The sequence below is a fragment of the Mesoplodon bidens genome, assembly GCF_964165515.1.
Source record: "Mesoplodon bidens genome assembly, chromosome: 13".
Taxonomy (NCBI): Eukaryota; Metazoa; Chordata; class Mammalia; order Artiodactyla; family Ziphiidae; genus Mesoplodon; species Mesoplodon bidens.
Window position 1 is genome coordinate 82,034,902 of NC_138169.1, and position 17,404 is coordinate 82,052,305.

The following is a 17,404-nucleotide window of genomic DNA, read 5'->3' on the forward strand; positions in this document are numbered from 1 at the left end:
TTAGGATACATTTCTCTGTGATTTAGGTGAATAGAGAACAAATGGTAAGGGATGGGTTTGAGGAAAGAAAGAGACAGAGGTATTTCCCACACATGATTGACTTCAAAAAATAGAAATAGATAAAAGACAAAAATTGACCAAAGTAGACAAAAAAAAAAAAAAACTAGACAAAATTTCTTTGTTTTTAGCATCCTTTTTTTCCTAGGCTCAGGCTTTCATTCTTGGAGCAAGCCAAACTTTCTTCTTATCTTGATGTAAGTTTTCCCAGCTTTAAATTCAACACATTAATATCTTGCTCATTTAAGACTGAGAGGACATAGTGCATGAGAAGGTAATGTAATAATAACAAATACAAGCTCTGAAGTTAGATTATCAGGGCTTGATTCCTATATCTCAGTGACTAGCTTTAAAAAAATTTTTTTTCTGTGCCTCAATTTTGTCCTATGTAACATACAGTAATAATGAAGCCTAATAGTTGTTTTGTGAATGAAATGTGTTGATACATTTCAGATATTTAGATCAACATGTGACCAAGAGTATGTGCCCATGTTGGAAATTATAAAGGATTATATACCTATAAGGTATTGATTGATTCATCCAACAGTTTTTAAGTATTCACTTTGCAATGAGTGAGTTTAGGGATGGAGAAGGAAAATAATAACGTGTAAGGCATGGCTGCTTCTCTGAAGGAGACTATAATCCAATGAGGGAGATTAACTGTCAAAAGACAGCAAAGAACAAATGATAAAGGAAAATGGTAAAGAGATGCTTGTTTTGACTGGTTTTATCTAGGAAGACTCCATGAGAGAAATTAAGACTTAAGTCTGGGTTCAAAGGGTAGCTAGGATTCTAAAGAATGTGAATTGAAAAATAGGAGAATTTCAGGTAAAGAATATGATGCAAAAAAGAAATGAAAGCAGTGCAATTCAAGGAGAAAATTTAATGGGAGAAGTGACAAATATTTCCCAAGACTTTGGGATTCGTTCATGAGGGTTCTTGAATAGCAAGCTTCAGAATTTGAAATTTCTTTTATAAGCAGTGGGTGATAGTGATGCATTGGAAAGTTTTATGTTGTTCTTTTTTTCATTTGTTTTTTGGTCTGAAGATATATGTGGCCAGAGCTGTGATTTAAGACATTTAATATGGTAATAGTTAATAAGTTGGGTTGGAGTAAAACAAATGTGAAAGCAGGAGATCAGCTGGGAGGTTACTAGAACAGTGTTTCTTAAAGTGGGATTCCGCTAGATGTTAGTAATGAAAAGAAAGAGAGGGATGTTATACATGGGTGATTAAATGTATTTGTCAACTAAATGAATACTTTCATGGAGTGGAATGAAAAAAGTTTTCAAAGGCTACTGAGCAAAAAAAAAAAAGTGAGACAGTCTAAGAAATTTTATAAATCCATCACAAAGTAGGAAAACAGTAAAATATGTACATTAAAAAGAATAAAACAAATATGAGGTGGTGAAAAGTTCAAATATATCAGTAACCACATAAATGTAAATAGATTATGCATTTCTCTTAATAAACAGAAGTCATAAATATATAAGCAAAACTGACAAACTATCTTAAAGTGAAAAACTTCTGCATGAAAAGTTAAATTATAAAAAAGTGAAAGTCAAACTACAAAATAGGGGAAGGTATTTCCAATACATTTACCTGATAAAGGATTTAAAAGTAAAATATATTTAAATTTTTCTGCAAATCAACAGCAAAAAGGACAAAAAACAAATATAGTCTATCAACATGGATAAAGCTCTAATATATAATTGGAAGTGAAAATTCGGTTTTATATTGTTTCGTACATGAAGTTTTATACTATTTGTGCAAAATTTGTAATATAAAAACAGTAATAAATATTGCTTATAAAGGTATAAAGATATAGTAGATATATTAAAGTCTTCGATTGGAAGGATGTATGTTAACTTTAAGGTAATATGTCATATGCAGTACATATATGAAAAAGAATTTAATGATTAGTAACTACTGACCCTACAAGTTCTGGAATTTCTCAAAGATCATTACAAAACTTCACGTATAATTGACGTTTTCATAATTCTTTAAGTTCATTACCAAATCTGGCAGCCGTTTTTGGCTAATTGAAATGAAACCAGTAACATCAGTTATAATCACATTTATTACCAGAAAACTCATGTCTGTTGTCAGTTGAAACCTTAGTATATAAGTCCCTCATTTGAAACCAACATCTGGATATTATCATTACTTTTAAAGAACAGTGGATTACGAGAGGCATGGAATAATTCTATTTTAGGCTTAAACATTTTACTCAGGACAATTCAACAAGTATGTAAACTTAGGTCAAGTTGATATACTAATTTGAAACAGAAGTTGGAAATGTTTTTTCTGATTCAATATTTTAAATATACTGTACTTAATTAGTTTCAAAGAGGCACTAGGTATTCAAAAAAGCACTAGGTGTTGAATCAACATTGGATGAGTCTGAAAATTTATATCTGGAAACTGAAGTAAAATAATGGTTTCACAAAGAGGACATAGTTTAATGGTAAGAAGTTATCCTGAGGTAGTCTGGAAAGCAACATTTTACAGAAAGACTGCAGTTTATAAATTTGTCAAGAGCAGTTTTGGTAATGCAATTGTTTAAATATCATATTAAATTCAATATATCTCAACTAAACTCATTTAGTTTAGTTTATATATCTACATCTTACTAAACTCATTTCTTAGGTTTTCTGACAGTTGCATAAATGCCATCATTCACTTGGTTATCTAGGTATAAAAACTTAGATATATCTTTAATTCTTCACTTGTATTAAGTTTATTGTGAAGTTCAAATTTTTCCTGTAATGTTTTTCACCTTGGGTTCATCTTCTCTTTCTCTGCTGCCCTCAACATTGGCTGAGTTGTAATCTCCTTCTCTGGTATGAATGTACTAATCACCTAATGAAATTTTTCTATTGTCATAGTTATAGTAACCCTACTACTGATCTAATATTTTAAAAATATTATTCCCATAATGTCATTCCCTTAATAAAACTGATCATTGACTCCATTTTCTGCTACATCAAATGAAAACTGTCTTTGATTTTTAAGGGTTTTTACCATTTGTGTTTTTATTCTTTATTTCTTTCCTAGGTGTGTGTGTGTGTGTGTGTTCCTCAATTCTCCCCATCCTTTTTTTTAACATCTTTATTGGAGTATAATTGCTTTACAATGGTGTGTTAGTTTCTGCTTTATAACAAAGTGAATCAGCTATACATATACATATATCCCCATGTCTCCTCCCTCTTGCGTCTCCCTCCCACCCTCCCTAGCCCACCCCTCTAGGTGGTCACAAAGCACCGAGCTGATCTCCCTGTGCTATGCGGCTGCTCCCCATTCTTTTATATCACAGGAGCATCTCACTTCTGGATTTTGCCCACAGATTCTTGGATGGTGCAGGTAAAGGCAAAAATTAATGAAGACACCAAGATTTGAAGCGTATGTGACTAAAAAGAGGAAATAAAAATCCTGGAAGGAGAAGTAAATCGAAGAGGAAATATTTTGATTTGGACATTTGACTTTCACTTACTGAACCCTATAGTAACTGGGTCCATAAAATAGAAACATGCTGGTTGTACCTGGGAATAGAGTTTTCAGTGATTATTGAGTTATGCCTCTACAACTGACTGATGAAAATAAAATATTGTCAGTTTCAAAAGCATAAGTTGATATAGAGTCAAAGAATACTCCGATTTTAGAGAAAGTAAAACCCAGAAGACATGGTTCTTTCCTGGAGATTTTGAGCAAAGAGAAAGGATATTTTGTTCTGTGTCATGTCAGTGTTGGGCTCTTTGAAAGCAAGGAGCAGGAAGAGAGTAATTGTAAGACTCCCTCCAGTGCTGTGGTTGTCTCTAAAGATTGCCACCTGCTTGGGTTACTGCTCTGCAGGTCTGCTCTACACCTGGTTTTCATTCTCATGATAATGATGACAATTTCACACTCTCAACCTAAAACTTGCTGCTGCTGTGAAGTGTTTCATTTCTGGCTGTGACGCTAAACCATGTCTGTATTCTTTCCCAGTATTTCATTGATGGCCTGGTAGACAAATGCAGTAGAGAGAACTATATATATTCAGGTGAAAAACAAAAAACACTTGGCCTCCTCAAAAATTGGCAATGGTGAGATTTGGGGAATCATTGTTTGCCTTTTGTAAATTTCCAATTGTTTTTCTGGGTTATTAAGATAAAGAGAAAGCAAGATAATAGAAACAGAAAAGATGAACACATTTATTTTGGTCTTTCCAACCATGAAACGAGAAAAAATGAGATATACATATTGTGCTTTAAGCATTTTTCAATGTTAATGGATACCAATATTTATATTTTGCATTAAACAGTAGTGAATGATGCAAAGCTCTTGAGTTAACAAAATTGGTGAGAACTTCCTTTTTTTAAATTGAAAAATTATGGTCCGAGGAGAAGGGAAAGAAGTTTTTAATTTTTTGGTTCTGTGCTTTATATTTAAATAGGTGAGCGTTTATACAGAGATAGATGCATATTTATGTATATTATTTATATATGTATATAAACTGAAATTTAAAAGTCAGATATAGGACAAATGCATTTATATATAAATATAAATGGATAGCCATATACACATAAAATGATAGCCTGCCTTTACTCCGTTTCATCCTTAATGACCTCTGCTTTTTCAGTCACAGATTATATAACCTAAAACAGAAATGGCCAGAAGTATTTTTAAAACACTGAAGTAAAAACAATCCTTGAATTAGTGATAAGATTTCTTATATTTTTTGAGATACTAGTTAGTTTTTTGCTAAATTAAGTTACAGATAAAAATGAATGTATTTAGACTTGTGGATATTTAAGAAAATATATTTACATCCTCCATCCCCAGAAATATACTCTCTGCCTGTTTACAATGAGGGCTGCTTGGTGCCCCTTATAGCACCTTTAAAGTTGCCTCTGGCTCATCTCTTTTCATTGCTCTTGTATTCTTAAGTATTTCTAATCAATTCACAGGTGGAGAAAAACCCTTTGGGTTTTACATTTATCAGAGAGCCACTGCATTTATGTCAGGGAACTCAGCAGGCTGTGAACTATATCCAGAGTTGCAGGTGTGTACAAAGGAGGACCCGTAGTGGATATATTTGATTATAGCAGTCTACTCTCTGGGCATACAGAAGCCACAGGACTGTAGACATTGCATTTGATAGCTGCAAGTCTTACAGTTTAGAGATGACATGTGCCTTGAAAAATCTAAGCATTTAAAAGAAATCAACCTGAAATACCCAATATTCCTGACTTTATACCACTATATAAACTATCAGTTTACTTAAGGACATCTACCATAACTTAGAGAAAGAGTTGATGAATCTGATTGAAATCTTAAAGCCAAGATCCTTCCTGACCTGGCTCTCCCATATCTTTCTTCTCTTATCTCTTACCACCCTTACTGTGTTTCACTGCCCTCCACACTGGCCTCCTTGCAGTTCTTGGAATAATAGTTCAGGCAGGCTCCCTCAACAGGGCATTTTGCAATTTTGTCTTACTGAAGCACTCTTTCCCCAGATGTCTGTACCACTCATTCTCTCACTTCCTCTAATGCTGAAATGTAGGCTCCTGGGTGAGCCTTCCCTCACCATCCCTCCATAGCACTGAACACCACTGAAAAAAATACTATTTACAACTACACTTATTTATTTGCTATCACCTGTCTACCCAATTGAAATGGATGTTCCAAGGGGCAGGAACTTTATTTCCACAAGGACAGAAAGTTTGTGTGTTTTTTGTTGTTATTATAATTTTTATCTGCATTTTTTTTACTACTGTATCCACAGAACAAAGAGCTCTCAAATATTTTTTGAACAAATGGAATAGATAAGAGTGATTCTGGTATCAGTATATATTTGACAGCAATTAAATTAGCCAGTGTTGAAAGTTCATATCTCTATTGAAAAAGATAGCTAAAGCTAAATTCATCAGTGCATTAAGCTTAATCCTGTGTATTAACCACTTTTTACAGAAACACAGAGTGTCTTTCAATAGTACCATACACAATTTGTGAGAGGAGAAAGACTCAGGACTAAGTAATTGATTTTACTCATAGCATAAGCCTGCAATAACCATTCCTGAATGGTCTTTGCTTATGTGTTTATTTATTTGTTGTCTTGATATGTTCATCTTATATACAGTTATAAATAATTGAATCCTATATCCCAAGTTATCATTTATACAGTATCTTGCTTTCAGAAGGAAACACAGGGACTTCCCTGGTGGTCCAGTGGTTAAGACTTCACCTTCCAATGCAGGGCATGCGGGTTTGATCCTTGGTCAGGGAGCTAAGATCCCACATGCCTCACGGCCAAAATCCCAAAACATAAAACAGAAGCAATATTGTAACAAATTCAATAAAGACTTTAAAAATGGTCCACATAAAAAAAATCTTAAAAAAAGAAGGGAACACAAACATAAGATGCTCCAGATATGCCACTGTCTTCTATCTTTTTAAAAATCTCTAGAAATGAAGTTTCTGTGACTCCTTTTAGTGCAGTGGATCCTCAGGTTTGACAACTCCTATAATTAAAAATTCTCCCAAGTTTTTAATCAAAATCCTACATGAACAAAGTTCATTAGGTCAACATCTTATGATGGAACAGGCCCATTAAATCCGACTTTTGGTTAAGTTAAATCTTGGGAATGGATGCTGGATAAATAACGTCATTATGGCTATGAACTAAAGCAAAGAAATCAAACCATCTACATCACAGTGAGTCTTAAATGGAAAAAGGATGCCCTTTGTGTAAAATCTCCTTGAAAAGGAGAAAACACTGAAGAAAAGGGACTGCTATGAGGTAAAAGGTTTTCATCAGATGGAAGGGAATCAAGAGGGTATTTAACTATGGTGATCGGTCTGGCTGGCTAATGCAGTGTAAAACTGAGGTGAGGAGCAGCTGTTCTTCCTGGGGATTTCTGTAGTCCTGGCAACAACGTGGAATTTTCTCGAAGGAAAATCTGAAGGGTAATCAGGAGCCTGTTTGGTGAGACAACTGGCATGTTTAGGAGATAACTTTGAGTGAGAAGGTGAAATCAGTTACTTCCTCAGGAGAGAGTGAAGCAGCATCTTGGACAGTGATGGGACAGGCAGGCGTGTCATCCGAGAAGGGACAGAACTCGGGAGAAGGTGAGCCTTCCTGCAACCTGTAAGTTCCGTTGCTAACCAGCTAAATGGTCCCTGCATCTTCAGATGCCCTTGAAGAGCCAAGCAGTGTCTGAAGAGACTGCAACCTCTCCTCCCACACACTGCTAAAGAAGGGCACTGATTTATGTCCTGTCTCTTGGAACAAAAGTAAAAATACCGAATTTAAATTAAATTAGTAAAAATACCTAATTAAAAATACCTAATTTAATTGGTGTGATTCTCTTTCAGGCACTCGAAAAATGTGTATCTTTCATTTATAAGCAAAATAAAACCTATTCCTTTATTTTTTCTTCTCAGAGGAGTGATTTCCTGGTCTCGAGCAGTCATTTTTGCTGCTCATCTCCAGAATTCTCCAACATTCTCATATAAGGCATCAGTTCCAGGGCCTAAAGCAGACTAACACTATTAAAATCCCACTTGATAAAGAGTAACAGGGAGGTGATTTCCTCATGCTCCTATTAACTGCATGCTTCTGGTACAAAGGTTGCTTTCAGACTGCTGACTCATGCTGAATTTGACTTCACATTGACAGAGAAAGACACTTCCAAATTCTCTGCACCAGGTCCCTTTTTACTACCATCACAAAGCAAACTATTTTGGAAAAAAAAAAAAACAAGGTGGAAAAAAAAACCCTCTGCATTTATTAGCATTTATTAAATAAGTTAAAAAATTCAACTAGACATCAAAATATAACTAGTCCACAGTCATGATAATTCATACTATTTTCCCAATAATTTTGTTTTAATAACTGTATTATGAGATTTCATTAGACTTTTGACATATCAAAAATAATTTAATTGAAACAGAAATTGAGGAACTTTGTGCAAAATACCTGGCCAGTAGTTTTCAAAACTGTCAAGGTCATGAAAAGCAAAAAAGGCTGAGAAACTGTCAAAGATCAGTGGAGATAAGGAGACAGGACCACTGAATGCAGCCTAGTGACCTGGATTGGATCCCAAAACAGAAGAGGACATTGGTGGGAAAAACTGGTGATTTCTGAATAGAATCTGTAGTTTAGATAATAGTATTTTACTAATGTTAAGTCTTAGTTTTGAAAAATGTGTCATGGTTATTTAGGGTGTTAATATTAGGAAAAGCTGGGTAAAATCTTTTCGGGAAATCTCTGCACCATTTTTCCCAGTGTTTTATAAATCTAAAATTATCCCAGAACAAGAAAATAATAACTTAAGGGCCTTGGCTTGGTAAACAGTCTGTTACATCAGGTCTTTAACAATCAGTTTTGTCTATATGTGGTTGCCTCTGTTAAAGTAATAGCAAAGAGATAAGATGCTATCATAAATACCAAGTCTATTTTTCCTTATTAGCCGTTATCAGGTTTATTCTATAGCAATATCAAATGCGTAAATGGAAACACTTTTGCTTTCTGACTCATGTTTATCTAACTATTCAGTAAAAAATAATGTTGTCACACAAGCTGAGACATTGCAGTCAGGGAGTATGTTTGTGTATTTCCATGAATATTACAAGGCTTCATTGAATATCACCATGGTTCCTGAGCAATAATGTGCACAGGGTACAGGGGAAAGCATTCTTCTCTAGGAAAGAACAGAAACTATACCACCAGGATTTTGGGTCTCAAATCCATTCAAAGAGGGTCTTCCTACCTCAACTAGAATTCCAAATCCACTAATAAATAATCAGGAGATAAATATTAATAATCTATATACTTTGCAAAGGATATGTTTATTTATCTGCCTTGGATCTCTCACATTTCTACTCAGATTCATGTAACTGTTTTTCACTTCCACAATATTACTATTAATACTACTACTCTGCTAATAAAAACAAAATCTAAAAAAGTATCTCTCTTAGTCAGCGTGGGCTGCCATAACGCAATGCCATAGGCTGAGTGGCTTGAAAAACAGACATTTATTTTCTCACAGTTCTGGGGGTTAGAAGTCCAAGATCAAGGGCCAGCATGGTCAGGTTCTGGCGAGAACCCTCTTCCCAGCTTGCAGAGACCAGCATCTCACTGCATGTCCACATGACCTCTTTTTCTGTGAGAGCATGGAGAGAGGGCAGGCTCTCTGGTGTCTTTTCTTATAAGAACACTAATTCCATCCTGAGGGCCCAACCCTCATGACTTCATCTAACCCTAATTACCTCCCAAAGCCCCATCTCCAAATACCATCACATTGGGGGTGAGGAATCCAATGAACCATATGCTGATATCATATTATTATCAATATTTATACTACCTTTTTTAGGTTGTTTTACCTTGAGGGTAGAGATCAGTAAGGGGTCAAAAAATAAATAAATAACTAGAACACAGTGTGTGGAACACAAGTGTGTGGAGAGAACACTAGGAGATCTGAAGGAGTACTCTTAACTCCTTATGTCCAGGGCTGTGGTTAGAAATCCTGTGACAGAGGAGATGGGTCTCCACCTGGCTAGAGAAAGAGAGGTATATTCACATGTGCTGAAAGCCCAGGGCTGTCCTTCATGTGCTTTTTGAAGCTACCAGTATGGAGCTAGGAAAGGTAACAAGAGTAATATGAAATTGTGTGTTTGTACTGTTATTCTGTTTATTCTGCTTTTATGATGAGAGGTCTTCCTGTGATTGTTCTGAGTGCCTTTGAATAGGAGAAATGCTGTCTTCTAGTGAATAATAGACAGTGCACACTCCAGAGGAATTATAGTATCTGACCTATATTAGTTAAAAAAAAGTATAAATAAACTTTGCAGTATAAATAAAGAAATAGAACAGAACAGAGACCTTCAAGATAGCAGAGGAGTAAGACGTGGGGATCACCTTCCTCCCCACAAATATATCAGAAATACATCTACATGTGGAACAACTCCTACAGAACACCTACTGAATGCTGGCAGACAACCTCAGACTTCCCAAAAGAGCGAAGAACAGATGCCCTCAGCGACCTACATGCAGAGGCGGGGCTAAATCCAAAGCTGAACCCTAGGAGCTGTGCGAACAAAGAAGAGAAAGGGACATCTCTCCCAGCAACCTGAGGAGCAGCAGATTAAATCTCCACAATCAACTTGATTTACCCTACATCTGTGGAATATGTGAATAGACAACGAATCATCCCAAAATTGAGGCAGTGGACTTTGTGTGATTTTGTCTGTATAGCTTTGCTTTTACCATTTCTCCTGGGGTTCTGTCTGTCCTTTTTTATTTTATTTTTTTTTAGGGTAGTTTTTAGTGCTTGTTATCATTGGTGGATTTGTTTTTTGGATTGGTTGCTCTCTTCTTTCTTTCTCTTTTTTATTACTTTGTAATTTTTTTTATTTTCAATAATTTTTTTTACTTTTTATTTTAATAACTTTAATTTATTTTACTTTTTTCTTTCTTTTTTTCTCCCTTTTCTTCTGAGCCGTGTGGATGACAGGGCCTTAGTGCTCCATCTGGGTGTCAGGCTGGTGCCTCTGAGGTGGGAGAGTGGAGTTCAGGACATTGGTCCACCAGAGACCTCCCAGCTCCATGTAATATCAAGTGGTGAAAGCTCTCCCAGAGATCTCCATCTCAACTCTAAGAGCCATCTCCACTCAATGACCAGCAAGCTTCAGTGCTGGACACCCCCTGCCAAACAACTAGCAAGACAAGAATATAACCCCACCCAGTAGCAGAGAGGCTGCCTAAAATCATAACAAGGTCACAGACACCCCAAAACACACCACCGGATGCGGTCCTTCCCACCACAAAGACAGGATCCAGCCTCATCCACCAGAACACAGGCACCAGTCCCCTCCACCAGGAAGCCTACACAACCCAATGAACCAACCTTAGCCACTAGGGGCAGACACCAAAAACAATGGGAACTACAAACCTGCAGCCTGCAAAAAGGAGACTCCAAACACAGTAAGTTAAGCAAAATGAGAAGACAGAGAAACACAAAGCAGATGAAGGAGCAAGGTAAAAACCCACCAGGCCAAACAAATGAAGAGGAAATAGGCAGTCTACCTGAAAAAGAATTCAGAGTAATGATAGTGAAGCTGATCCAAAATCTTGGAAATAGATTGGAGAAAATACAAGAAACATTTAACAAGGACCTAGAACTGAAGAGCAAACAAACGATGAACAACACAATAAATGAAATTTTAAATTCTCTACAAGGAATCAATAACAGAATAACTGAGACAGAAGAATGGATAACTGACCTAGAAGATAAAATAGTGGAAATAACTACCGCAGAGCAGAATAAAGAAAAAAGAATGAAAAGAATCGAGGACAGTCTCAGAGACCTCTGGGACAACATTAAATGCACCAACATTCGAAATATAGGGGTCCCAGAAGAGGAAGAGAAAAAGAAAGGGACTGAGAAAATATTTGAAGAGATTATAGTTGATAACTTCCCTAATATGGGAAAGGAAATAGTCAATCAAGTCCAGGAAGTGCAGAAAGTCCCATACAAGATAAATCCAAGGAGAAACACGCCAAGACACATATTAATCAAACTATCAAAAATTAAATACAAAGAAAAAATATTGAAAGCAGCAAGGGAAAAACAACAAATAACACACAAGGGAATCCCCATAAGGTAAGCAGCTGATCTTTCAGCAGAAACTCTGCAAGCCAGAAGGGAGTGGCAGGACATATTTAAAGTGATGAAAGGGAAAAACCTACAACCAAGATTACTCTACCCAGCAAGGATCTTATTCAGATTCTACAGAGAAATTAAAACCTTTACAGACAATCAAAAGCTAAGAGAATTCAGCACCACCAAACCAGCTTTACAAATGCTAAAGGAACTTCTCTAGGCAGGAAACAAGAGAAGAAAAAGACGTACAAAAACAAACCCAAAACATGTAGAAAATGGTAATAGGAACATACATATCGATAATTACCTTAAACATAAATGGATTAAATGCTCCAACCAAAAGACATAAACTGGCTGAATGGATACAAAAACAAGACCCATATATATGCTGTCTACAAGAGACCCACTTCAGACCTAGGGACACATACAGGCTGAAAGTAAGAGGATGGAAAACGATATTCCATGCAAATGGAAATCAAAAGAAAGCTGGAGTAGCAATTCTCATATCAGACAAAATAGACTTTAAAATAAAGATTATTACAAGAGACAAAGAAGGACACTACCTAATGATCAAGGGATCAATCCAAGAAGAAGATACGACAGTTGTAAATATTTATGAACCCAACATAAGAGCACCTCAATACATAAGTCAAATGCTAACAACCATAAAGAGGGAAATTGACAGTAACACAATCATAGTAGGGGACTTTATCACCCTACTTTCACAATGGACATATCCAAAATGAAAATAAATAAAGAAACACAAGCTTTAAATGATACATTAAACAAGATGGACTTAATTGATATTTATAGGACATTCCATCCAAAAACGAATACACTTTCTTCTCAAGTGCTCTCGGAACATTCTCCAGGATAGATCATATCTTGGATCACAAATCAAGCCTTGGTAAATTTAAGAAAACTGAAATCGTATCAAGTATCTTTTCCAACCACAATGCTATGAGACCTAGATATAAATTACAGGAAAAAATCTGTAAAAATTACAAACACATGGAGGCTAAACAATACAGTACTAAATAGCCAAGAGATCACTGAAGAAATCAAAGAGTAAATCAAAAAATACCTAGAAACAAATGACAATGTAAACACGACAACCCAAAACCCAGAGATAAACCCACACACCTATGGTCAACTAATCTGTGATAAAGGAGGCAAGAATATACAATGGTGAAAAGACAGTCTCTTCAATAAGTGGTGCTGGGAAATTTGGACAGCTACATGTAAAAGAATGAAATTAGAATACTCCGTAACACCATACACAAAAATAAACTCAAAATGGATTAAAGACCTAAATGTAAGACCAGACACTATAAAACTCTTAGAGGAAAACATAGGCAGAACACTCCATGACATAAATCACAGCAAGATCCTTTTAGAGCCATCACTTAGAGAAATGGAAATTAAAACAAAAATAAACAAATGGGACATAATGAAACTTAAAACCTTTTGCACAGCAAAGGAAACCATAAACAAGACGAAAAGACAACCCTCAGAATGGGAGAACATATTTGCAAATGAAGCAACTGACAAAGGATTAATCTCCAAAATTTACAATTAGCTCATGCAGCTCAATATCAAAGAAACAAACAACCCAAACCAAAAATGGGCAGAAGACCTAAATAGACATTTCTCCAAAGAAGATATACAGATTGCCAACAAACACATGAAAGGATGCTCAACATCACTAATCATTAGAGAAATGCAAATCAAAACTACAATGAGGTATCACCTCACAGCAGTCAGAATAGGCATCATCAAAAAATCTACAAACAATAAATGCTGGAGGGGGTTTGGAGAAAAGGGAACCCTCTTTCACTGTTGGTGGGACTGTAAATTGATACAGCTACTATGGAGAACGGTATGAAGGTTCCTTAAAAAACTAAAAATAGAAGTACCATACCACCCAGCAATCACACTACTGGGCATATAGCCTGAGAAAACCATAATTCAAAAAGAGTCATGTACCGCAATGTCATTGCAGCTGTATTTACAGTATGTAGTTCATGGAAGCAACCTAAGTGTCCATTGACAGATGAATGGATTAAGAAGATGTGGCACATATATACAATGGAATATTACTCAGCCATATAAAGAAATGAAATTGAGTTATTTGTAGTGAGGTGGATGGACCTAGAGACTGTCATACAGAGTGAAGTAAGTCAGAAAGAGAAAAATAAATACCATATGCTAACACATATATATGGAATCTAAAGAAATTTAAAAAATGGTCTGAAGGACCTAGGAGCAGGACAGGAATAAAGATACAGACATAGGGAATGGACTTGACACGGGGAGGGGGAAGTGTAAGCTGGAACAAAGTGAGAGATTGGCATGGACTTATATTTACTACCAAATATAAAATAGTTAGCTAGTGGGAAGCAGCCACTTAGCACAGGAAGATCAGCTCCGTGCTTTGTGACCACCTAGAGGGGTGGGATAGGGAGGGTGGGAGGGAGACCCATGAGGGAGGAGATATGGGGATGTACGTATATGTATAGCTGATTCGCTTTTTTATAAAGCAGAAACTAACACACATTGTACAGCAATTATACTCCAATAAAGATGTCTAAAAATAAATAAATAAATACATTTTAAAAATTAAAAGAAATAGAACAGCAATACAGTGATCTTAGTTTCTGGCTATAGAGAATGTAAACTCCAGCAAAAATATGCATTTCTATAAAAGTTTGAAATATTAAATTTGCATTTCTAGACCTCTTTAGTTATTGAAAAAAAGTCTCATTTTATTGATTTGACTTAAACATACCTGTGAATGGAGGGTGATAAGGCGGGCATCAGGTGACAGTGTAAGAGCCAACATGAATTAGTCCTGTAAAATCAGGCAGAGTCCAGAAAGAAGGGCCTGTGTTTGTGTAATATATAGCCCTGCTTTTTTTAAAAACAAAGCCGAAGAGATGTGTGTTCAGACAGATGTGTGTTCAAATCCTGACACTTACTCTCTTACTATCTTTATCCTAAAATGAAGACAACCTACCTCATATAGTAGGTATGAGGATTAAATGTGTCTATAAATTTTAAAATGTATTGCACATAATAAGCGTTTAGTAAATAGTAGTTGCTATAAAAGCATACAAGGGTGTGACAGATGTGTCCATTATAAAAACATATCTGTTTCATTTTCTAAAGTAGTATATGAGCATTTTTTATAATTAACACTGTAAGTTAATTTTTAAATGCAATGTTTTTCCAAAGATAGAATATTGAACATTATGAAAGTGCTTAATCTTAGTAAATTGTTACTTCATTATCATGGAAAACAGAATTGTTTGTCACCAGGATGGTGAGAATAAATATTTTATATGGTGTTGATACCCAGATGATTTAGTTAGATTAAAGAGGATTGAAGCCAGTGCACTGAAAATGTCATAGCATAAAATCTTTCCATATAAAATTTGTTTATATTTAATATTGTTTTTAAAATTTGCTATAATTTTAAAGAATAACATGTCTCTAACTTCCCAAATTTTTTCTCTCTGTAAGATAAGTGCATGTAAAACAATTTATTCCCCCTGGATTAGTTGAATAGATAAATCCCTGATGCTGTTAAACTCATGTACAAAAGACATAATGGGATTCCTTTATTTACTTTCAGATTTTCAGACGTTGCTGGTTGGTTTTTAAGAAGGCGTCTAGTAAAGGACCCAGAAGGCTAGAAAAATTTCCAGATGAAAAGGCAGCATATTTCAGAAACTTTCATAAGGTAAGTCACGGTCTTTGGAATCTCTGGGGAATAACTGTACCCTTGGCAACAACTCTGGAGACATTTCTTTTGATAGATGAAATCTGCAGAGGCAGAAATGCATGGCCAGGATAAAATGTCCCTGCACTGATAAAATGCAAAAGTTTTTTTTCTCCTTTATTTTAATCATCTGCTATAAATGCCAGTGGTACCTCTGCAAAATGAAAGAGTCATTTTTATTGCTACTTTGCAAAATGAGATGACTCATAACTCAACCAGATCAGTTCCCAAGGTGCTGAGTAGGCACTTTCCCTCTTTTCAGGTTAATTGTGCATTTTTACTTTGATTTAAACCGTGGGCAATGTTTTGGAGATAAAACTTTGGAGGCTGGTGTTAGCAGTGTTATTGGCTCTTTACAGCTTAACAAGAACGATCGTCGTGTATGCTGATGTGTAGACATGTGACATAAATCCTATGAATGAAATATCAATTTCCTAAGAATTAAAAGTATGTAAGAAATTGCCCTAGAATGATGCTAAATATGCTCCTGAAAGTTATCTCTGGTGATAATGTCAAAAAAGAGTTAAGTATTTGATAGTAATGTGGAGGATTCATGATCAGAATGCAGAACTGTGAAACAGCATTGCTTTTTTGATAGAATGTCCACATAAGCTCAGGAAAGACTAATTCCTCACTGGTGGTAGCATAGAGTAAGTTACCCTGAATAATGTAATGAGTCTGTGGAATTTATTTCATGTGATGTATAGTGCTTATTTCTTCCCTTATTAAAAATAGAGTGTTTGCCAGGGATGAGGGGGGTGGGAGGGATAAATAGGCATAGGACCGCAGATTTTTAGGACAGTGAAACTACCCTTTATGATACTATAATGGTGGATGTATGTCATTATAAATCTGTCCAAAGCCATAGAATGTACAACACCAAGAGTGAATCTTACTGTAAAATATGGACTTTGGGTGATTATGTTGTATCACAGTAGATTCATGAGTTATAACAAATGTACCATCTGGTGGGGATGTTGATAATGGGGGAGGCTATGTATTTGTGAGGGCAGGTTGCGTAAGGGAAAGCTCTGTACTTTCTGCTCAATATTGCTGTGAACATAAAACTGCTCTAAAAAGTAAAGTCTATTAAAAATAGATTATTCAGCAGTAATGTGCTAATCAATCCTATTACACAAATAACTAGTAATCTTTTGTATTAGATTTGAACCTATATCATAAGGCTTAAAATGTGAATTTCTTTAACTCTCTATGAGGTATTCTATATTTTAATATAGATTTACTAATAGAGAATCCAAGTTCAAGTTCCTGCCCAGCCACTTACAAGCTCATAGGAGTTTGGTTTTCTCATGAGGACATGGATTTTAAAATTGTAATATTACATGTCTCTTTTGAAGACTATTTAAGATAGAGTATCAAATAAAAACCAACACAGTGATGCAGGTTCTAACTATATGAAAAATTATTTGCAGCCTGAAGTCATATTGATATTTTGTATGATGATGATGACCATGGCAATAATTTTAAGCCTGACTTAATGACAAACTGCCAGGTCATGAAATGTAAGTCTGTAACATTTAGCTTTTGAGTAAAATTTTGGAAGACTGAGCATAGTATATATTCTGTGGATTCCTGGTCAGAACGCCTGCCTGCTGGTCAGTGCTGTACCCTGGCCGGACGCTCTCCAGCCAGCGCACCTAGAGTCCATGTACTCATGATTCAGCCATCTTTTACTTGCAAAATGGCAACATTATAAGCAGTATTATAACCACCTATAAGGGTTAATAATTTAGACAAAGATAAGTATAAGCTGTCTGCTTTACACGATGCACTGGGGTGCACGAGGAGATGACGAGGCACAGTCCTTGCCCTGAAAGAGCTTGTATTCCAGAGGAAAAGACACACATATTTAGATAATTTTGATTCAATATGAACAAGTCTTAATAAATTGAAAAGGATGGAG

The 17,404-nt window shown here is 35.6% G+C and overlaps 1 protein-coding gene across 2 annotated transcripts in view; it reads left to right on the plus strand.

The window, feature by feature from the left end:
* DOK6 (docking protein 6) overlaps positions 1-17,404 on the plus strand; it is a 417,331-nt gene that overhangs the window by 128,122 nt on the left and 271,805 nt on the right. For both annotated transcript variants that reach the window (XM_081252874.1, XM_081252873.1), the window contains exon 2: positions 15,334-15,441. In XM_081252874.1, the coding sequence (XP_081109000.1) occupies positions 15,334-15,441 (108 nt within the window). The remainder of the gene's footprint in view (positions 1-15,333; positions 15,442-17,404) is intronic.